The sequence below is a fragment of the Filicampus tigris genome, chromosome 14, assembly GCF_054856515.1.
Source record: "Filicampus tigris isolate MCC_2025a chromosome 14, RoL_Ftig_1.0, whole genome shotgun sequence".
NCBI classification, from domain to species: Eukaryota; Metazoa; Chordata; class Actinopteri; order Syngnathiformes; family Syngnathidae; genus Filicampus; species Filicampus tigris.
In genome coordinates this window covers 5,820,886-5,844,983 of record NC_141230.1, presented here as the reverse complement: position 1 = coordinate 5,844,983, position 24,098 = coordinate 5,820,886, and the positions used below count along the sequence as shown (strand labels likewise).

The following is a 24,098-nucleotide window of genomic DNA, read 5'->3' as shown; positions in this document are numbered from 1 at the left end:
TTTCTATTCTATTTACTGTAGTTGTTTTTGAAGTCTGGTGCAAAAAGAATATTTACCTTGTATTTGGAAGAAAATGCTATATGTAATCTATCCAGCTATTTTCTATCCTACTTTTCCTCATAAGGGTTACAGGTGAGCTGGAGCCTATCCCAGTTGACCTTGGGCGAAAGACCTGGTCGCCAGCCTAACCCAAACAGCCATTCACACACACACTCTTATTTTTGTTCATGTTAATTTATAAAACTATGTGTGTGTATTTATATATATATATATATATATTTTTTTTTAATGTATTATTGTGTGAATTACGAATATATATTCACATAAAAGGGCACGCTATAATATTTAATGTTAGTCAGATTTCACTTGTGTATAAAGCAAAAAAAAAAAAACAAGCCGTAAAATCCAGGAAAAAAATTTATCGTAAGGTACAATAATTTAAATAATAAAATGCACCCTCCCCCCCCCAAAAAAGCAATCATGCTGCAGCTAGAAAACTGCAACAATCGGGAATGCAACAGAACAGTCCAATAAATACAGGCATGACATTGAGCAGGATTTGATATGTAAAAAAGTCGATAACATGAAATGTGTAAATTGGAATCCAAAATACATTTCCCATCAAGCTCATTTATGCTTTTATTGGCTGCGATTAGATAGAGCCTCCTGCAAATTAGCATTAAGTGGCGCCATACTGGTCTATATATGGAGGTAGTGGCTAGGTGAAAGCTATCATTTCAAAGCCTCCACTTAGTACTACCAAATTACACGATGACCTCATCTGCTCGGTTGGGGAGGCGAAATTAGAGGGCTAACACAAAGGGCGTTAGCTTGTGCGTGGCTAGCATCCACCCGCTCATCAAGAAAGCCGCTAGTAACCGTAGCCCTGGTGATAACCGTCCTGATAGCCGTGCTGGTGGTAGCCATATCCGCCGTACTCGTCCTCAGGGCAGCGCATTCCTAGTGACTGCTGGATGGCCATTTCCTGCCGCCGCAGCTGCATGGAGTCCACTAGGTCGTAGATAATGGCCATGGACCACATGGGCGATGGGTACCAGGACTTGACATTGCCGTCTTTACCCACCAGCAGCATGGAGAAGTACTCTGGGCTGATCTGGAAGTAGTTCCTCATGTCCTTGACCAGGGTAGCTGACAGGCCTTCGCGCTCCACAGTAGCACTCCCTGGAAGGGACAAACCGTAGAAAATGAAATGTTATGTTTTCCATCAGCTGATGAGTCACTGCAGAATTGGAGGACATTTTCTGTCCCCCAAATGATCATTTAAAACAATCCACTCACAAAATAAAGAAACATACACTTGTGTAATTTACAGTTCCTGTGACAAAATGTATCTAGCTGTCATAACAGGCATTTCTAAATGTTAATTTATACCAAATGGTTTTTGGCACCCCCTAAAATAGCTTCTTAATGTTGTGCCTCCCTCTTGACAGAGATGGGAAATTCAGGTCCCTGCCACAGTTTGTGCTTCTAATCAACTGAGCTCAACTACCTGCCGGTTGAATAGAAGCACCTGTGGCTAAAGGGTTTTTACTTTCTGGACCTGGATTTCCCGTCTCTGCCTCTTGATGACAAACTTGTTTTATTTAAAATAAATGAATAAATACATTTTTTAAAAAATGGTCCTTTTTCTAAAAATGTTAGTGCCTAAATTGTCCTCCAATTCTGGAATGACCTTTATTTAATGGCGTGTTATGGAGGTTTTATGGAGTGAATCGCAGCAGTTGAAGTGGTCCAACATCTGAGCGGTTTCTGTTTAGAGAACCGGTCGAGCAGAGAGGATTACAAAAAAGAAAAAAGAAAAGAAATGGGGAATGTGGTGCAAGTACGCCTTGATGGAGAAAAGCTGTTCTAGGAAGTCAGCCGCCTTGCTGGGAAGCATCCCGCAATGTTTTCAACCAAGAACTGATTCAACACTGCATTCCTCTAAGTGCAGCAGTAACAGATGTAGCTACCGTATTGAAAAAAAACCTGACAAAAGTGGAATTTTGCTGTTACTTTAACACAGCAACAGGGTATCTAGAAATCAGATTGTTTGAAGTACAACAACAACAAAATTCACAGCAGGTGTTTGCACTATGAATCGATCAATACATTTCCAACACCGTCCACTTCTCTGCCTGTCTGTGACTCGTCATGTCTCTTTGTGTATCTCTGTTGCAACCTGTTGGTGACACTTTAAGCCAGGGGTGTCAAACTAATTTGTCGCGGGCCACATCGTAGTTACGGTGTGTTTATAAATGTATCATCGCCTTTATATTATCACATATACACTACAAATTGATGGATAACTAGTTTTGAAATCAGAAGCCAATAAATGTTCAAATATTTTTCACTTAATTTGAAAGGAGGGATTGGTTAAAAAATGCTTGCAATATCTCATATTGCAGTGTTGTAAAGTGAAGACAATTTGCAAAATCCTTGAAGTCGACACACATTATTTGCCTTCACAAGCCACATAAAATGATGTCGCGGGCCAGATCTGGCTCCCGGGCCTTGAGTTTGTGAACTGTGCTCTAAGCTCAGTGGCCATTTACTCTGAAAGCATCCTGCTTAAAACCCCACAATGGTGAGGTACTTTTGATCAATCCCATGATGTCTAAATGTGAACAGCATGGTAAAGATGACCGTTTAAAATACCATTTTATTGGTCGATTCATGGATCAAGCACCTACTGTTAATTTTGCCCTCAGCTTAATGTTAGAGAAGAAGAATTCATGCAAAAAGCGCTGAAATGTTGAACAGTTAAAGATAGTGAGAGATGGTCAAATGAAATTCACTGGTAAAGCTATTGCATTTTAGGTTCTTCCTTAACCCATTAAAGCCTAAAGCACTTGGCTCAACAGCTCCCGAAAACCCAAGGTCGTCTTTGGAATTACCCTTGAAAACATGACGTTTTCCCTGAAATTCAACACCTACAAAATAATTAATATCTCAGCCCTTGTAGGAGACAGAAACATAACTCCAAAAGCATTTGAGAGCTTAGACGTGGCTTTCAAGCAGACACGAGTTTATTCATCTCTGCAAGCACTACATTTAATTTGAAAAAAAAAAAATTGAGTGGGAATTACCATCCTCTTTTCTGTTACAAATACGTCGATATTGTCATTATCTACAAACATAAATATTGACCATATATCACGTTCGACTGTTCTACTGATTCAAAGTCCACAATCGCGTTGTCTATATCAATGCCGTTATTCATTTCAGAGCTCCCGCTAACGACGGTGTCCGCCATTACTGCTCGAAAAAAATTCCGGATATCCTCCGACAACTCACGACACCATCACATGTCTATTCTGATGCATTTCATTGGTTAAGAGACCGAGAATTAAATAATAAATATAAAATGACGTATACGCTCTCCCGGCTTTAAGGGTAGAAAGACGCAAACAGCGCTCCCGGCTCTAGTGGTAGAAACACGGTTATGCGCTCCCGGCCTTAATGGGTTAAATTTCACCCAAAAGCTCAATATCTCCTAACTTTTTGGGAGTAGTGTATATCCAATCCAAGGTGCATGAGGTGTTGACATTCACGCAGTATTTCTTATTTTTCCAGGTCCTTACCATTAAAAGGATAAAGTTCCAAAACTCCGCCCATGTCCGACAGCTCTGTCCCAACCAGCTTTAGAATGGAGATGTGCCTTAAACCTGCAAAGAGAAAAAAAAAATACAACAACCATTAAAGAAAAGCACACATCTTATATCATTTTTCAGTACAGTTTCCGCAATAGCCTCATTGTGCCTGTTTATTATTGGAACCTTCCTAAGCTTGGCGGTTGATTGCTAGGTAAGAGGAGAAGGTGGTGCTGGTGGTCCAGGATTGTGCGGAATGTGGCCCAGGAGCGTTTTCATCCGAGACAAGAAAAATCCATATTAAACACTGTTTTAGAAACGTGGTGAAGTGCTGAATATCAGGATGAAACCTTTTTTAGGCCTTTACCCTCATCAGCAGGATAGGTCTTTGTTTGGAACTAGAAGGGAGGGGAGCAGTCTTGAACCCCAGCCAAGAATAACATGAAGTCCTTACAGAACATCTCAACATGGTGATAAGACTTTTTTTTTCTCCTCGATCAAATCCGGCATTAAAAACTGTCATTGTTAGAGATTTTGGAAGTAAGCATTTCTGATTATTATCAACAATGTATTCATGAATTAAAAAAGATTTACATCTTGCAGGAGCCAAGGGGTTAGAATACATTGCATTGTACTCAATAATTATCTGCAGTTATTAACCGGGTCAAGAACGCCTATCCTTTATGATACAATGTTGCCTCTTTCAAAAAGGTCTAGCAACATGGCGTTGGATGATTCTGGGTTCAGTAAATATTTTGCAGCTACGGTATGCTCTTTATGGGAAATACACTTGGCAAACTACTAAATCCAATCCAATTGAATTCAAATCAGTATTCAAAACAGTATGGTTCCTCATGACACACATTTGATTGCATTTCCATTTTATATGCTCCCCAAATATCCAACCAGTAGTGTCCCACTTTTCGGTAGAAAATTGTTTGGGTGTCAGTTGCAGTAGCCCTCTTCAGTTCAATGGCGCTAGAGTGGCTGATTGGTTGAAAGAATTGTACACCTTCTTCCGTATTACAAAAGGAAGAAATTGTATGTGGGAATACTGTAAAGCAAGAAAAATGGCATTTTGTGTAAAACCATAAGTGGAGGGCCATGCATTTTGTACCTTTGCCTTCACCAACCATCAGGATTATACAAAAACGGAACATAACAGCATTAAACTGTGCCATATACATCTTCTAGAGAAGTTCTGAATTAATATTTACTCAACAACAAGACAAAAACATAAAATCTATTGATTAAAATGCATCATACTCACTAGAGACGCTGAAAATTAAATCTATTGATGTGTGCAGATCACTACAAAAATGTTTTGCTAGTCAAATTTGGCTTGCCTTGAAAATGCTGACGTTATTGTTGCTGACGTTATTGTTGCCAGCTAGCTAGCCCTTTGACGAACATAAAATCTGATTGGTTGACGAAACAGTCCTTTTTACCAATATAGTTAGACTTACATATTGAGTCTGAAGGTCCTGGGCAGCTTAGACTGGCATGGCTACACATAGAGGCTGGAATCTGACTAGACAAAAAAAAATCTACCATCCATACAAATCTACTGGAATCGGTGCAGCCAAGAGAAATACTACGAAATGAAGGGAATAGACTCTTGGGATAAAGTAATGCACATTCATGGATTTGAGGTGCTGATTCTTTTTCTGTGGTCTGTGGGGTGTTGGGAACATTGTCAGCACTTCCAGAACATTGTTACAAGTCAATGGAATATTAAACTGGCAGTAGCTGGCAGAGGTGTACCTTAACCAGAGCTGGGTGTTTTACTAAAAAATTGAGCATCCGTTATTCGTCATCCGTCTACACTGTGGGTACTCTTCTGTTGTCCATCATTCGTCTTTTTTTCCGGGGGGAAAAAATAGTACCCGTCTATAGTTCCGCCTCTAATTTTAAACGTCCGTTTGTCGGCGGGTCCGACTAATTTTTCACCAGCTCTGATCGTAACGACTTGCATTTTGAATCCTAGAAGAGTGATACCATATGTGGCTGGGGTGTGGCTAATTCAGACAAAAAAAATACTTGGGTTTTCACAAGAACACTCAGGATAGCTGTCCTATCTAGCACTGGGGTGTGAACTGATCAATCCTTATCTGATGAAACATCTTACAAGACAGTAAGAACAGTGCAGTTGCGGTCAAGTCTACGCCCTGAGAATACATCGACCGGGCGGAATGAGAATAATCACAGGCACCTTTTTGAATGCTTGGTCTTGAGTGCTCGAAAAAGGTCTAGCACCATGAAGTGGACTGTTCTTGGTTAAATAAATATTTTGGAATTCTATTCTTTGCTCCCCAAAAATGAGACCTGGATCGTCCCGCTAACTAGTACCCTTTCGTTGGGGTGTCTGCTGTATAATGGTAAACTCTTCGGAAAGCTGAAGTTAGTACTCACTGACTGGTAGACAAAATTATCCACTTTTTTCTGCGTTACAAAGGAACACATTTTGTGTGTGGGATGAAACAGAAAAGCACCATTTTAGCACTATTCATTGAGGGTGAACTATTGCAAACCTGTGCAATAATCACGCGGTCTAATCAGCATCTTGACCTGTGTGATGGATGGAATTCCTTGGCAAAGAAGAAGTCTTCACTCATAGATTTAGGTAGATTTGGGAACAATATATGTGGCAAATACAGTTTGTCTTTTGTGTACACAGAAAGAATATTGGATCTGCAAACAAAAAGCAACCACACGAGGATTTGTAACTCAATAGAAGGTACTTCCGATTCTAATGATAGAGGGAGGATTCAAAGCTGTGTTTGTTTCAGCGACACTATTAGATTTATTTTCTGTAGGAATTATTTTGCGACGCATGTGGTCTCATAGGTCTGGTTTGATGTCATTACGCAGCAAGAAGCCTGATAAGGATTTACTGTTCCATTGTGGCCAGCTTTATTTTTCCTCCTGAATTGTTAGCGTTAATGCTGATTGTCTTTGGCCTGTTTGAAACGTTTTGTCAAGTCAATGTGCAAGAAGTGCCCCGTTAAAAAATCTCTCCTAAAAGCAAATGTATCACCCACTAATATTACATGAGTTGTAGGGCTACTCACCCAAGTTGCAGGCCTGACTGCCCAGGCCATAAAGTTGCTGCTGATAGGCCCATTCCTCATCGTTGGGGGTGGAGATGATGAAGAGACGTCGCCTCCAGCGGAACCTACAGTGACGGCAAATTTAGCGACCTACGTGGTGCTTTGGGGCAGTGGTGCATGCTCTGTACTCGGCGCTTGTCCACAACAATGTCTGTTGCTGACGATAGCTCTAAATACCAGCCAAAACCCTCGCAGACGTCCAAGTCTCCTTGGCAATCAAAGACGTTTAGAAAACATATACCCTCAGTAATTCGGTGGTACAGGTAGCTTAAATGACTTTAAATCTGCAGAATACAAACAGGCTGTCCCAATCTGCCAATTGGGGTTTTTAAACACTGTAAATTGTGGTTTAGTTAGTTGAAGAGCACAGGAACAGAGTCTTGAAAAGAGGAAACAGGCTCCTGGGACCACCCAAGCAATGACGGAAACATCTAAGACACACTTTTAAGCTCTTACCTTGAGAGGAAGTTCTCCAACGATCTGGGCTTGTCCTCTTTCTTGCAAACGATGCCGTCTCGCTTCTGCTGCTCCATTTCTCGAATGCGGGAGGAGAACGTGTCGATGTAGTTGAATACGGCCTTCATGGCAATGGGAACCTCGTAGGATTGCTGGCAAAAGAAGTCAAGGCATTGGTCAATCATGCTCTTCAAAGGACTAATTGATACTGACAGCCACTGAGTAAATAAATTATGCTTATGAAAATGGTCTATTGGTAGTAGAGTGGTTGACATAGTTGACTTTCAGATGGAAAGGGAATCCTAACACACGGACACCAATTTATTTTCTGACGACCAGTCCGGGGTGTCATGACAGGGCTGGGATCGAAAATCCCACTGCTGGTGTAGTGGTTCACATAGCTGACTTGGTGGGGAGCCCTATTTAAAGCCACATTCACACTTGATTACTGACTGGCAACCATTACAGAGTGTAACCATTCCAGGGCCAAAAGTCATCTGGAATATAATATCCCATTAATGGTGAAGTGGTCCAGATACAGAAGCTCCCTACTTGAGCTTTGGGCCAATTAAAAGCTTGGGATATGACTGCATACCAAATCTGACATCCTTGCATGCACACATCATTTCTAGCTCTCTTTTCTCATTTCTCAGAATTGAACAGGTAAGGCAAGGCAATCTTGGCAAATTATATGTGGCTTGGAAAGAATTTACAATCCTTTCCAAAGTGGATATTGATGGTTTTGATGCCGTGATCACATGGTCATATGGGAAAAAAACCGGTGAAAGTTATACCACTAATGTTGTCTGTTCTTAGGGGGGGAAGACAGTTGCTAGTCTTTTTTTATTTTTTATTTAAATAGTTGCTAAACTGTTTGGAAAAGTTGCTAAAAATATCGACCAAATTACTAAATTGGAAACACTGCTTTTGTAAACCATCTCCTCTCTGTTGCAGCTTGTTGTTAGTGGAATAAGTACAAATCCATCTGTCCATACTCTGTTACACTTAATCTCTGGGTATGCTAGAGTCTGGAGGCAGGGTACACCTTGAACTGGTTGCCAGCCAATCGCAGGGCACAACTAGACAAAAATTCACACCCATTCACACCTATGGGAAAATTAGACTCTTCAATTAAACTACCATGCATGTTTTTGGAATGTGGGCGAAAACCGGAGCCTGGATTTGAACCCACAACCACTAAATTTTGAGGTTGATGTGCTAACCATGTTGCCTACTGTGCAATTCAGAAAGCTTGATTTAATGACATAATTAGTTCACTTTAGTTAATTTCATTCAAACAGATCATGAATATTTAGGTTGGACCATAAAAAATGGCATTTTGGGGTGAACATGGTAGTTAATTGGTGTTAGGATTATGAAGAGGTCAATGCAAAAAAATTCTGCTGACTAAGGTTTCCCTGTACCCATATTGCTTGAGAGCTTCTGGTGTCTGGTTCACTGAAGTGAAAACCCCATTCACAGCCTGTGATTGTGCTGCAACCAGTCCTGGTTGTAGTGTGTAGCCTTTCAACTGAACTCAGCAAGGACAGAACATTTATAGTGTAGTGGTTCATGTAGCTGACTTGGCATGGAGGGAAATCCAACTCAAGCCCCATTTTGAGGTCTCCCCTGCATGACTTTGAAGGGTAAGCCGTATAGAAAATGTAGCTGCCTAGCTGGTAATTTGAAATTGATTCCAAAAGGCAAAATAAATTGTTTCCAGTGAATTTTTGGAGTATTTTCCCTATAATTGTGGTGTGGCCTTTCACATATCTAACATTCTTGATCTCCACTTTTTGGAAGCAACACCTGGAATGCTGAGCGTTGCATCCAACTTTTCCAAACCACATCCAACACTCATTCCTCAGGCTAGGGTGAATCCGCTGCACACCCAACTATTCGCACCCACCCACCCACATCCTCGCAGGTCCAAAGACGCCGCTGTCAGCAAAGCGAGCGAACACTAGCCTCTTTGATGCACATGTCCAAAAACAACCCGCTGACATTTTTGTTTCCTGGCAAGTGCGCACACATACAGCTTACAAGTAGCCGCCGAGCAAATGTTGTGTTGTGTGAAATTAACAGTCTTTTCGTCGAGCTGGTGTTTTGGCAGTGTTGGGATTGTACGCTGTGAGAGGAAGGGGACTTGATGGATAGATTGGTGGCAAGACTTTAAATAGAGGATTAACATGAAAAAAAGCTCTGTTCTTACAAGTAGAATGACGTTATCATGGATGACTCAAAAACTTGTTAGCATTAAAGGGACGGTGGGGCCGGGATGGCCATGTATTCACTAACAAGTTCATTTGATATATTTTTTGATCGGCGAAATGAAAAGAGTTGCCATTTTCTCTTTTATCCTTTCATTTTGGAGAAATTAGTAAATAAGTAACTCCATGAATAACGCCCCTTGTTAATGAGGAGAATGGCCGCGCCCCCTAGCATTCTATCCATGCTCGGCCGGAGTCACGCGAGGGACCGATTCCAAACTCTCCATTGGAAATCATTGTACTTTTGTTGCTTATAACGTCCAAAAACGGCGATCAATTGGCACCAAAATTTATGTGGACATCTCTACTAATGCCCACTTCAACATGTCAAAAGGATTAACTTCTACGTGGCTGATTTATATGAGGATGAGGAAATGTGGAAGTCAGCAGAGCTACATAGATTTAGGCTGGGACGAGCGCACGCTGCTTCTTTGCTTAAAAAAAAAAAAAAAAAAAAAACTGCTTCTTTGCTGATCACGGTTAGAACGGGCGAGGCATTAAACACCAGTCAGGATATTTACAGAGACTGAAGTGGGAATGAATAGACGTGCACATTTATTTGGATGAGGAATGGACCCAGTTTTTTGAGTTAGAACGCGCCGTCCAATTTGGAAGGTAACTGCCGAAATGGCACGTTCCAATGCGGCCACACTCGTCTGTGCAGTCAGACTCGCCGAAACGTTTTGTTCGCTGTTTGATGAGGGCCTTCGTCACTCTCACGCCGCTTCACTCAGGCAGGTCGCGGCTGCAAGCAAGCAAGCAGGGACACCGCACGCGACTGCTTGCTAGGCGACATGAAGACAGAGGCTCATTTTCACTTCCACACGCTGGGCGGACAGTAAGGAGCTAATGTTGTTGTCCTAACGCCTTTTGTTTTAAAGGCATGAAGCTAGTTGCTGCTATTAGCCGTCCCAATCCTACCCCAATCCATAGTGGCAATGTTAAGCTCACCCAAGTGTCTCTTTAATCGCGTGGCAGTTTTAGCATTGATACAAAACAGCTGAAGCACTGAAAAGCTGTAATGGACAGAAAGGTATTTTTGTTTTACTATGTGAACTAAGAACATTTAGTTCCCGCCATTCCCGCTAAGATTCCCAATGATAATATAGACATAATTGAATGGTTTTAGAAAGTATCACTGTGATGGTGGTTGCTCCAACCATCCACCCAACAGAGAAAGTGAATCCTTACGCCCACTACCTTATGTCCACAAAAACACGAGTGTTTTTTGTGATTTTCAAAAAATGCAGATCGGGGTGATGACTTTTCAAAGCACAGTTTTCAGGATTTTTGTGTGGAAGAGAGACATATTTTTGGCCTGTTAGCTTTGCATGCCACTGTATTCCCCTCGATTTATTTGTTGATTTTCATATTGCAGTGTGGGTGTAGTGATTCCATTTTCCAAAAACACAGGTATTAGTGGTACTTTTTGGAAAAAAAATCCTGATAGGATGGAGCCTTTCCAAAACATTATATTTGAATTTTTGTTTGTTTGTGATTTTTTTTTTAATTAATTGGGCTTGTCTTATTTGTACGCCATTTTTTCATTTTCTATGTTCATTGAACTCAAGGGAACCAAAACCCTTCTCTGCTGTGCTTCAAAGAGTCAGTCTGCTAAGTGAACTTGGGAATGGAAAATGGACAGTAGTAATACTTTGGGTTGTGATGGCATGTTGGTCCAAGCAGCTCACCTTGACTCTCATGTCTGTGTCAGTGAGGACCATGTGGAAGTCATCGTGGATCATGCTGAACTCTTTCCTCAATTCGGTGATCAGATCCTGGTTTACTAGGTCCTCCTGACGAAGTCCCTTCATCGGCTTGTCGTTCTCTGAAGAAGAAGAAAGCCAGACGTTTCTAGAGTGGACGGGAAGGGAAGTAAATATTTGATGGACAGCAGCAAAGTCAATCGGGGACAAACTCAACAAAGAGCTGCTTTTACTCCCTGACTGCTCAGCGAGGTGGGATGTGACTTTGGAGTTGACTTTAAGTAGTTGGCGTTTGGAGACGCTAAAGTTTTTAAAAATCCCTCCCTCCCAGCAAGAGGTGATTAAGTCAAAGGCAAACCTAGTGAGTCAACTCATGTGCACGGAGAGAAAATGTACTTATAATGGTAAGAAAAATATCAGAATTTGTCAAAGAAGTATGTCAAAAAACACGTATTTTAGAGGTTATAGTAAGTACAGACCAGGAAATTATGTGACATGACACGTCAAAACCTATTTTAATGTTTGCTAATGCAATATATCTTAGAATTATAATTTGATTTAAATGCTTGGAATCGCAATCGGAAATAAGAAAATCTTTTAAGTTATTTAAGGTAACTTAAATTCCATTTTGACTCTAAATTGTCCCTAGGTGTGATTATGAGTGTGAATGTTTGTTGGTCTCTGTGTGCCCTACGATTGGCTGGCAAACGATTCAAAGTGTCCCCCGCCTACTGCCCGAAGACAGCTGGGATAGGCTCCAGCACTCCCCCCGACCCTTGTGAGGATAAGCGGTTATAGATAATGGATGGATGGATAAATTCCATTTACATGGTTTGGCTAAACCAGTGTCGGTCATTTATTGGCTTTAACCTATAAAAATGCAAACAATATCCCAAAAATCTGAAGATAAAGTTACTTAGATAATGTACAGCTGATATAGTTTGTGTAAATGTGCCAGTCAGGCAAAGTTTGACGGTGTGCAATTTTGCTAAATGCTCTTTAACCACCGATTCCTAACCACTGTACAACTTCACATTAGTGTGCCGTGAGAGATGTGGTGTGCTGCAGGAAATTATCCAATTTCACTTATTTGGTTCAAAATTTCAAACAAGGAAAAGTATTCATCCAAACATTGTATCTTCTGACAAACCAAACTATTGATGGTGTGGTCATCTTACTCCACCAGGGAGTGGAGGTACAAAAAGAAGCACTTGTTTTGTTTTTTTTAAGTGGAAAAACAGCATGTGCCACGGGTGGGTGACATCACCTTCCAGTTTTCAACCCAAATTCCGTGCAGATGAAACCCTGTCTTGTGGTGGGACATGCAGACTCAAAGTTTTACAGAGTCACACACTGACCTAAGCTTTGAGACCACTATAAAATGTCTGGAAATGTACGAAATGACACCGCACTTTTCCGAATAGCTGCCTGTAGTTCATTGTAGGAAGACTAGTCACAGACATGCATGATATGTTTGTCTTCAAAGTTTAAAAATAGGTGTGGATCCACTTCCTGATGAGAAGTTTACCAATTTGTCTTTATTTAACAAAACGTCATTTTTAACTTGGGTAATACTGAAGCAACATGCCAGATTTCACTATAATCAGTTTATAACTATGAGATATTCCCATGTTTAAAAGTAGATCTATTAGGATCAGAGTCAAAGGTAATTAATTTTCTATATACCAAATATATTCAAATTTTGTTTGTCACAAATTTGAGATATAAGTTCAGATCATGAGCCGAAGTAAGTATTTTATTTTGGGTAACAGAAGAAGACACCAGATGGCTTTAGAATTCATGCACGTTTCAGCGTTCAGATTTCAGAACCACGATTAATCGATTTACACAACAGTGGAACTCAAAACATTTACAATTAAAACAAATGACAAATTAGATCATTAGTTACGGCATGGTGGGTATTACTGAAATTACAAACCAAATTTCTCTGAAAACATAAGACAGTTTGAATTATGTCAAAAAATTATCTGGATCTTGATCTGGATTTTTGATCGAGATCAATGTTGTATCCATATAACATCAAACATGTTTCATGAGCGTCACTAAAAGTAATCAAAAGAAATTCATTTAGCTGCACACCAGATTTCCAGATCCTTATTCCAAAATCTGTTTTGGACTTTTTCAATTATACCATGGGACGACAAACAACCCTGATCCAGAAATTTATGAAAATTGATTTGTCTCCTGAAAACGAAGCTAAATGGCAAATTTTATTGAGAGCATTCATAACTTATTGAGCAATGTTTAAAATTTTAGATTCATATCTTTTTAACAAGGCATTCTGATTAATATTGTGTTTGTGGTATACGAGAAATCCACCTGTTTTTAGCTAGCTCGGGGGGCGGCCATTTTGTCACTTCTGTCGACTGAAAATGACATCACAACTGCTCAGGGCTGAGGTAACGACCAATCATGTCTCAGCTTCAGAAAACAGGTGAGCCGCGATTTCTCATTATCTGAGCACTGAGAAACTGTGATGTCATCTTCAGCCGACAGAAGTGACAAAATGGCCGTCCCCTGAGATGGCTAAAAGTGGGTGCATTTTGCTGCTTAACTTATATTCCACAAACGCAATATTAATCAGAATGCCATATTTCAACTAGTGGGCCTGCATAGAACATATTCTGGTTGAAATATGTTTGGGTTGACTTCCAATTTAAAGTGAATTGAATGAACTCCTTGAAAGCCTCGGAGAGTGCAGGGTAAAGTGCAGTGCAGTGAAGTGTTAGCAAAGTTACAATCTCCACCCACACGTTCACTACAAGTCTGGAAAACATTCTCTGAGTGGGCGTATGACTCAGCAACAGCAAGCACCCGCTGGCTGTCGCCAAAAAAAAGTCGTGGGAAGACTTTTGTGCATAGTTTGGCTGGATGTGACGCACGTGTGCGCTCCTTACCCAACTGGAAGTGGTCGATTTTCATGGTAGAGTTAATGAGTGAGCCAAAGATGGTGATGATGGAGACTTTCCGGATGGCCATCTCGCACACAGACTCCAAGTACTCGTCCCTTTGCTGGGCATACATCTTGTTCTCCTCGCTGGGTGATGTCACCAGCTGTGGTGGGGGGGGATTAGAAACAAGGAGGAGGTGAATTGGGAGTTCATATGCCGAGGTCGCGCACTGCCGAGTTGGTGTTTACATTAACCTGCAAGTGGAGGATGGGCCATATTTTCCCAGCCCGCCTGTGTGATAACAATCTATAGTGGCTGCAAAACAGAGACACACAGTCTGTTCGCACACAGCTGCACATAGCTGACAGACAACTACACTTGAACCTTAAAAAACAAACATTGAAAAACGACTGTGCTGCATTAAGGATTACTGTCGTTTTTGCTTGTAGAACAAAAATGACTCGAGTTTCAAACAAATGTACGGTTCGTTATTTCAAAATTAGGGACATGATTACTTGGTTCAGTAAAGAATTCTGTTGATCGTGTGGAAATGATTTCTGATACATTGCATTTTGAAGCAATTGATGCAAAATGGAGTGCACCAGCAGAGGGGTGTTTGTTGGTTCATGCTCAACTTTGCTGTCTAAAGACAGACAATGTGGCATCAACTATGGAAAGTTGAGCTACATAAAAAGACTTCCGCATTAGCATCATTCGCACACATTAGCATCAGTACTATTCTGCTCAGTACACTACTTGCCTCAAAGCAGGACTTCTGAACATTCAGAGAAGTATTCTCCTGTTACCTAATGACATGCCTGATGATCTCTCAAGGCACACTAATGTGCTGCATTGGATGGGTAGGTACTCAACTATAATATACTGCAGTACATGCTAATGGGATACACAGGATTACCAATATAAGTACAAAAACATGAGTGGTGGCTATTATCTTGAAGGATACAAGATTTATTGTACAGCGCAAACTGTGTATGGCCAGATTCTGAGTAAAGGATTCTACAATGCTGCATTCACAGACATAAATCTTGCCGGCTCTTTTCTGTCTTGAGTTACAACATTGTGATGTGTCATAGGTCATATGGAATGCGCCGTGATGCTATTGCGATCAAGCTTTTGGAGGGGAATGGGTTACTTGGATCCAGATGTTGGCTTTTAAAGCCACCCCTAACAGTAGGGTTCATCTCCTCAGGCATCTGTGATGGACATGTACAGTCCATTGGAAATAGGAAGGCGAGTGAGGTTTAAGGGTTTCTCTTACCAGAAGTCGCCTCCGGTTCTCAAAGTAGTCCAAAAAGGAGGCCAGCGATCCCTTCGGAGGTGGTGTGGGCTTCTTGGTGGGCTTTGGGTAGTCCTCGTTTTCCGGGTACTTTGACAGCTTTTTTCCGTTCTTCTTCCCTGCGTTCTTGCCTTCTTTGTTGGCCTTTCCTCCCCTCCTCTCTGCTTTCTTGGCCGCCTTTTCATTCTTCTTCTTCTTGTCGTGCTTGGCCTTCACCTTCCTGGTGGGACTGACGTCGGCGAAGCCGTCGGCCTCCTCGGGATACGTGACGGTGGGCTTACCGGCTTCATATTTCTCCTCGTACTCGTTTGTTAGCATCTGCATGGATATAGTTTATTAATGGACAACAATAATCCACTTTTTAAAAATTGAAATCTGTCTTTTATGATTGAGTCCTAGTTTCCATGAGGGATTCCCAAATTGTGGCGTGTGAAACCCCTGGAGATTTTTCTGTCACGTATTTCAGTCATGTTTGTATGATTCATTGGTGAGTCAAGTCAAGGATGTTGAAGGGAGTGTGTGGCATTTTTGGGAAAGGACGATCTACTAACTGCAGTAAAGAAAAAATCAGTAATGTATTCAATGAATTATAGAAATTTCCTCAATGCAGTATAATTGTTATATCTGCCTCACAGTTCTGAGATTCTGGGTTCAAATTTGGCCCTTGCATGTTCTCCTTGCGTGGGTTTTCTTCCCACATGCCAAAAACATGCATGTTAGGTTAAATGAATAATCTGAATTGTCCGTAGGTGTAAATGTGAGCGTGAATGGTTTTTTAAACTGCCTATTTGAGTACAGTGAATCCCCCATGCCTCCTATTTACATGGGGGATATGGCGACAAGTGATTCCCCCGCACAAAGTAAGCCCACCCTGCACAATATGCAGTCTTCAAAACTGATCTCTTGAGAGCATCATACTTGGTGGCTAACTGCATTGCTAAGGCTAAAAGGTCGTTCAATATTGGCGAAAGAAACCAGTGGGTTCATGTTTACTATTGTAGCATTGCACTCATCAGCCCCCCCGTACCCCCCACCCCTACACACACGCACACCTACACAACAACGCCCAGAACCCCGCCCCGGATGGTGAATAGTTCCAGGGCTATGAAGGGTATGGACTTGTATGAACCGGTCCGTGGCAGAAAAAAGTTGGGGACCACTGCTGCTCTGGATTTAAAGAAAAAAAAAGTTAAAGCCACTGTAACTGTAATTATTGCAGTTTTATTTATTTATTTGCTACAAATACTCCACTTTGGAAATTAGTGCTTTAACTCATGATCTGTGAGACATTTTCAGACCCTCTTTTACAATAAAGTTTGAACAAATTTAAAAAATATATAAATAAATTCCTGGGATTGAATGGCTGGAGTGTGAACAGACAAATAAATTCGTCAATGGCAGTTAATGAGTTAATTTGATCAACGACAAGTTGAAAGTTTACCACGACAAAATACTACTCACCTTCTCCCCTCCGTTCTTTTTCCTGTTGGGTTTGATCTTGTACGGTTTCCTTGTGCTGGGTACCAGCTTGTGGATGTGTGGATCTTTGTTGTCCTTGCCCATGTGGTTGTCTCCAGACGGGGTGGTTTTGGCCGGGTAATGTTCCCGCTCCTTTTGGTTGTAGTAATATGGGTCCTCTGTGGTTCTGGGGGCAGGGAGCAGGACGGTCTGGGTGAGGGCTTTGGTTGGTGTTAAGGTGGTGGTGGTTCGTTTGGTGGTGGTTCTTCGTGTGGTGGTTGTGGCTTTGGTTGTTGTGGTGGTTGTGGCTTTAGTCGTCGTGGTCGTAGTTGTTGGCCGAGTTGTTGTTGGCTGTGTCGTAGTCGTCGTGCTTGTCGCAGATGTAGTTGTTGTGGGCTTTCTCAGGATTTTCTTCGCTGGTTTTCTTTCTACAGGTGTGCTCACTGTCCAAACACCCATTAGATAAGTCATGTTGCCTATATATGTGGTTTCAGTTCATGATTTTAACATGGGGTTGATGCTTCTTACCAGTAAGTGTGCCCTCCTCCACTTGACCCTCAACGCCAGCTCCTTTACACTTCTGGACAAAGCCTTTTTGGCGAATCTTCTCCAGCCTCCTCATGGGTGACTGGTCGATGACCTCATACATGGCCTCCAGCCTCACAGGATACGGGTACCTCTCCTCTACCTGCAGTGTTTTTTTCAGCAACACCATCCCAAACTTACCTACAGAATACAACAGAGCACAACACAATGCTGAAACTGCTAAATATCCTGATCACGCTCGGGTTGAGCTAAGAACAGATTAAACTAAGGGATATGTCCTTTATCCTTTTTCAGTGAAGCATACATACATGCATTTACGTACACACGTATTTGTAAACCCTGAAGACAATTTAACCTAATGTGCCTATTTTTGTAATCTTCAAAGATAATTTTCATTCTTCCAAGTCAACCCAAACATATTTTTTTCAAGAATATGTTCTATGCAAGCCCACTAATTGAAACAAGGCATTCTGATAAATATTGCGTTTGTGGAATAAGAGTTAATCCAACCATTTTTAGCCATCTCTGGCGGTGGCCATTTTGTCACTTCTGTCGACTGAAAATGACATCACAACTGCTCAAGGCTCAGATAACGACCATTCACGGCTGACCTGTTTTTTTAAGCTGAGTCGTGATTGGTCGTTACTTGAGCCCTGAGCAGTTGTGATGTCATATTCATTCGACAGAAGAGACAAAATGGCCGCCCCCGGAGATGGCTAAAAACAGATGGATTTGCATCTTAACTCATATTCCACAAACGCAATAGTAATAAGTTTCAACTAGTGGGCCTGCTGGGAACATACTCTTGAAAAAAATGTGTTTGGGTTGATTTCTACTTTAAGGTTGAAGTCACCTACAAAATGTTCTTTACAATACTGTTACATGCAGCTCCACTAGTCTAAACACATTCTGATTGATATTGTGTTTGTGGAATATGAGTTAAGAAGCAAAATCCACCCGTTTTTGTCCATCTCAAGGGGCGGCCATTTTTTTACTTGCGGCCAACTGAAAATGACGGCCCACCTGTTTTCTGGCGCAGAGCCATGATTGGTTGTTACCTGAGCCCTGAGCAACTGTGATGTCATTTTCGGTCGACAGCAAGTAAAAAAATGGCCGCCCCTTGAGATGGACAAAAACAGTGGATTTTACTGTTTAACGCATATTTCACAAACGCAATATTAATCAGAATACCATGTTTTGTCTAGTGGACGCTCATAGAACATATTATTGTAAAAAAAAATTGGGGGTTGAAACTTTTGTAAACACTGAAACCAATATGGACAACAAAAAAAAGACCATAATGTCATACGTTTCAAAAACATCAAAAACAATTACGTTTTCAATCAACCTAATTTGCATTTTCTGAAACTTCAGATACAATTTTGCCTTCAGTGAATCTAATGAAAGTGTTGTTTTTAGAAATGAAATGTTGCCATCAATGAGGCGAATGTGGACTTTCCAGAGCTGGGCATTTTACTAAAAATTGAGCGTTCGTTATTCGTCATCCGTCTGTAGCGTGGGTACCCATCCGTCGTCCGTCATTCGATTTTGTTTCTGTCTGGGGAAAAAAAAGGACCCGCTTATAGGCCCGTCCGGCTCTGATTTTAAACAGGCTTCCGACAGCGTTTCTAAACTATTGAAAAAGAATACTAATAATTCGACCCACCCCCATGCACCTTTTGTGTGCATCGTGTACCACAATCTGGACATGCAGTTGTGTGTCTTCGACAAGCGCTCCGCTTGTCTGAATGGAATCTGGAAATGTTGTTGCTTGCCGCGGCTCATCGAAGGCACATAACAACATCCACTGCATTTGAACAGGAAGACTGACCCACTGCCGATATTAGAACAGAAAGAGTGATTCACAGCGCCATGGAAGCCTGGTCCATCACTTAAATCCGTCCCCCAAGCAACAACAACTCACTATTTTTCTTTTATCGAAGCCCCGCCACGAAAAATACACTAAAGAAGGACTACAAACGAAAGATGGATTAAATACATAGGCTTCCAACTATGCCGAGTCCGTCTATTTAACATTTTTACCGTCATTCGTTAACCGTCAGCAAAACGGGCGCCCATCATAGGCGGATAGACGGACCAGTCCGTCACGTAGAGGGAATGCCCAGCTCGGGGGTTTTCATAAACAAAAGACTAGCATCTTCTGTTACCCAAATTTATTATTATAACATCGACAATTAACATTCTTCAATGAACCTTATATAAACAACCATGTCAAAGAACCTAACATAATGGTTTTTGTAAACACCAAAGACAATGTAGTCTTCAATAAACCCAACATACAAGTAGATTTTTTTTTTTTTTTGTGAATGAAAATAATTCTGTTTTCTGTGAACCCAGCTCCCATAAACACCAAATTGCAAGTCTTCGGGGACCCTAACACATATTTTATTCAACATCAAAGACAGTTTAAATTGTAGTAGATGTTTATGTAAATATTAAAGAAAATTTAGTTTTCAGTAAACCCAGCGTGTTTTTGCAAACGCCCTTAATGTCGCTGCTGACTTTGTTTTTTTTTCACCTTTAAAACCCCAGTATCTCACTCAATCAAGAGTTCAACTGTTATTGACTTTGACTGATGTTGCTCTATCTGTTTACGTCTGTTTACATCTATTTTGAGTCTTGTTGTCATCTTCTGAGGTTGAAAAAGTAACAAGCCTATTTTGATGAAGTAACAAGTAGAAAGTACAGATATCCGTTTTCAAATGAAGGGAGTAGAAGTCCAAAGTTGTCGGAATAAGAAATAATTAGGTAAAGTGCAAATGCCTACAAACAAAACAAACAAAAAAAAATTAAAGCCCGTATCTCACTGAGCGGCAAAGGCTGGTGAGTGTTTTCGCAAGGCAGAATGTTCATTTTTCATCTGGGTTCATTCAAGGTCGCAAATGGTCGTGAAGACGGCGACAATTTTATCAGCTAACAGCTTTTCTTGTTGCCAGGAAATTTGGGATATATTCAAAATTTCATTGCGACAGGGAAAAACTGTTTTCCACCATTAAAACCGTTGGCGAATGTTTGTGCCCGCTTGCAACCTTGAATGAATTCTGATGAAAAAACTATATTTGTCACATGCTCACACACTCGCAAACCTGTGCCACTCAGTGAGATACCGGCTTAAGTACAGAAACAAAATATTTAGTAAAACTGGCACTGAACGATTGAGAACGAGTTCTGCCGCAAATACTGTAATGAAATCTGCTTGGAGTAGAGTTTGCCTATAGATTCCACAAGATGGCAGTTAAGTTCTGTTTTTTTTTCCCAAATGAAACTCTTCAACTCACTTAAACATTGTTCCTTAGCACTAAGAGGCAACATGGTGGTGCCAAAGAAATGCTTTTATTGCTTTGGCCTGAGCACAAAAACATTGAATCGTTGAGTTTTGCAACAAATAACTGAAATACTGTACACTCTAAAAATAATAACCAAATCCAAAGTGTACCTTTCTCTAGTTTGAGGAAGCTCATGAGTCTAGGGATGAGGGTGGTGTCCAGTGGCTCTTCCATCACTTTGCCCTCGGTGGTGATCCTCCGCACCTTACCGCCCATCTCACCTTCTTGGTGGAACATGACGATCTGATGGACGTGCCTCTCGGCCAGCTCGCAGTACACGTCGGATTTCAGCAACGACATCATGAGCCGGTAATAGCCGTCGGAATCGTGAGGCGCAGAGATGACCAGAACTCGGTTTTTCCCTGCGAAACTGGCCAGCAGGTTGGGCGAACCGGCGCTGTTGGGCATCCGTGTCACCCTGGCCCTTGCTCGGGGAGCGCCCTCGTCTTGCAGCATCCCTGCCTGGGGGTACCCCCCGACCCTTCTTCTTGCCCCCAGCATTCTTTTGCGTTGTGCCCCCCCAATTGTTGGTGTGCCCTCATCTGCCTGTATGCCTTCACCCTTCATGTAGCTATGCACGGATATGGCAGAACCAAATCCGGGGCGCACACGCGTAATTTGGCGCCCCCTGCCTTCCGTGCCCACCTGTGGTCGCCCCAGCCTGGGTCTCCGGCGCAACTGCGCCCGAATGCGATGGCTGTACCTGTCGACTTCGCCTGCCCATGTCAATAGACACATTAGCGACAACGTGAGAGTTAAAAGCCGCCACATTGTGCCGAGATGTCGCTTAACACTCTCCTAGTGGAGGTCACAGATTCAGAATGGCTTTTTGAGCATTTGTAGTCGAATTGATCAATTCCAGATGAAGGTGAGCATCTGACAGTGTCTCACAGCATGCCGTCCACTTTGGATTTCTACTTGCAAATCAAAACCAAAAAACAAGTATTTGCAATGTTTTTCGTGCGTAAAGAAGTGGCGACTACACACAAAAATGCGCCAAGTAATAGAATCCAGGAGTTGTTAGTGCTATTCACCATTTCTGACAGAAACAAATTCAAACCTGTTGTAGATCCACACAGAAGATTGATGGTGTTGTTTTGAAAAAAAAAAAAAAAAAAGTTAAAAAAAATAAATAAAAGTTGTGGTCCACGTCACATCTCCGAGATTGCTGACTTGTGCCTGGTTTTAACGTCACAACAAATCAGCATTCAAATGGAGTATTTAATTCCCAATAAATATGCTCCAGGCGTGGAAGTGGAAGGAATTCGGCGACTCACTGTGTTCCGTTCCCGGGTCCTTCAGAAATATCAACATAAAACCTCCTCAGTATGCGCACCTCTCCGCCAGTTCGGTGTGAAAATCCCCTTTCCCGGCGCCTTTGAACTCAGCACCCCCTCTAACCCCACCCCCTCTTGAAAAGTATAACTAAAAAATTAATAATTAAAATGAAAAATAAAGTACACTGTATTTCCCTCTCGCTGCCCACAATGGATCATTCAGTGTCAAGTTCCTCCTTTTTAAGACAACAGAAACGCCCCTAAAATCTCATTCCCCCCAGCGTTTTCCCCGTGGATACTTTTATTTCTAACTGGAAAAATAAACAAACAGCGACTATTTATTTTCATTATTATTATTAATATTAAAATTTCCTACACCATATTTGATTGAAAAAAAACCCTTCATTATTACTATTTTGAAAACTATATAATAAAACACTGTATTTATCCCGCCCCCTAATCAAAGACAAAATAAAATGTTCCATTAAGGTGAATAATAATTGGCAGTTATAGTTATTTCAAATAGTTGAACTGCAATATTTTTTATAATACATTAGAATTTTGAATTATTCTATAAATATTTGTATTGTTCATAATACAACAAAATAACAGTAAAAACAACAATGCCTATGTGGATATTTTTTCATATAGGCTAACAGGAGGGCGGGAACAGTGGTCGACCGTAACCATATCTGCCTCACGCTTCAGAGGTTGTGGGTTCGATTCCGGCTGTGTTCTCTCCGTGCCTGTTTGTCCTTTTTCCGGGTAGTCCGGTTTCCTCCCACATGCACGGTAGGTTAAGTGGACACTCTAAATTGCCCCTAGATGTGATTGTGAGTGTGAATGTTTTTTTGTCTCTGTGTGCCCTGCGATTGGTTGGCAACCAATTCAAGCTGTCCCCCGCCTACTACCCGAAGACAGTTGGGATAGGCTCCAGCACGCCCTTGTGAGGACAAGCAATATAGATAATGGATGGATGGCTAAAAGGAAAACATTTTAGTGGTTTCTTATTATCTACTTCTTTATATCTTATCACAAAATAAACATTTTCATTTTATTTTTTCTTATGATGCAGTGCAGAGGTACACTGCAAAATACAACCTTATGTAATTCAGTCACAGTGGTGCATAATTACAGTATCTTGTGAAATAATTATTCGGCATTTGTATTTGCACTAAAAACATGCTAGGATGAGACAAACAAAACAGCTCTTCATACTTCATGACCAGGATATGTGACATTTCTCTGCTTCCTGGATAGTAGTAAAAAAAAATAAAGTCCGATGACACTTTTAGGATGACGGGAAGCAGCCAATGAGCCTGGAGCATCCTGTGTGGATCGTCCAGATGTTTGGTCGATAGGAGCAGCTGCACTGCTGAGAAACACTCTCAATGACTCTCAAACTCTCAATCGCACAGCCCCCCTTACTGAAAACTCAGGTCAAGACCCTCAGGTGGGTAGCAGTCAGAACTGATTCCCACACAGTTTAGGCATCCGGGAAATTTTTTTGCTGTATGTGTCAGGTGTCAAGGACCATGTGTGAGAATAAGAACAAGAATAAGAAGGCCTTTATGGATCCCACAGTGGGGACATTTTCAGCGTTACAGCAGCAAAGATATAGGTCACACAGAGACGGCCGCATAATGTAGCCGTTAATGTATAAGATTAACAGCAAACATTCAGAATCAAAAACCAATGTAAATATACACAGTAACCATGTGTATATACACATGTATATACACACCAACATACATCTACATATAAAGTATGAAGAAACACTTTTTTAGCCTGTACATAGTACAGAGGAAAAATACTCTAAGTAAGTGACAGTGCTGCAGTGAAATATAAGGAACGGCATTTGATCAAAATAAAACTAGACTAACAGTAGTGGGGAGTGTTGAGTATTGCACGATATAAGCTCAGGTGCAGGGCTGCACGATTGCACTAATGTCCGCCAGCTTGTAGAGACTTCACAATGTTCTTGTTAAAGAATCTGACAGCAGCAGGCAAGAAGGAGCGGCGGAATCTCTCCTTTGCACAGCGAGGATGTAACAGTCTGTCACTGAAGGAGCTGTGGAGTGGTGTTAGGGTGCCCTGGAGGGGGAGAGCCGGGTTGTCCAGCATTG

The 24,098-nt window shown here is 41.4% G+C and overlaps 1 protein-coding gene across 1 annotated transcript; it reads right to left on the bottom strand.

Moving 5' to 3' along the window:
* Positions 1-326: 326 nt before the first annotated feature.
* Positions 327-22,077, bottom strand: ccdc80 (coiled-coil domain containing 80). The gene is made up of 10 exons (XM_086051927.1): positions 20,806-22,077; positions 17,331-17,528; positions 16,806-17,245; positions 15,327-15,662; positions 14,054-14,210; positions 11,121-11,257; positions 7,160-7,311; positions 6,665-6,768; positions 3,585-3,668; positions 327-1,182 (listed from the first exon to the last, which is right to left on the bottom strand). Exons 1-10 carry the CDS (start codon positions 21,464-21,466, stop codon positions 872-874), a joined length of 2,580 nt encoding a protein of 859 aa, XP_085908053.1. The 5' UTR covers positions 21,467-22,077; the 3' UTR covers positions 327-871.
* Between the last annotated feature and the right edge of the window lie 2,021 nt (positions 22,078-24,098).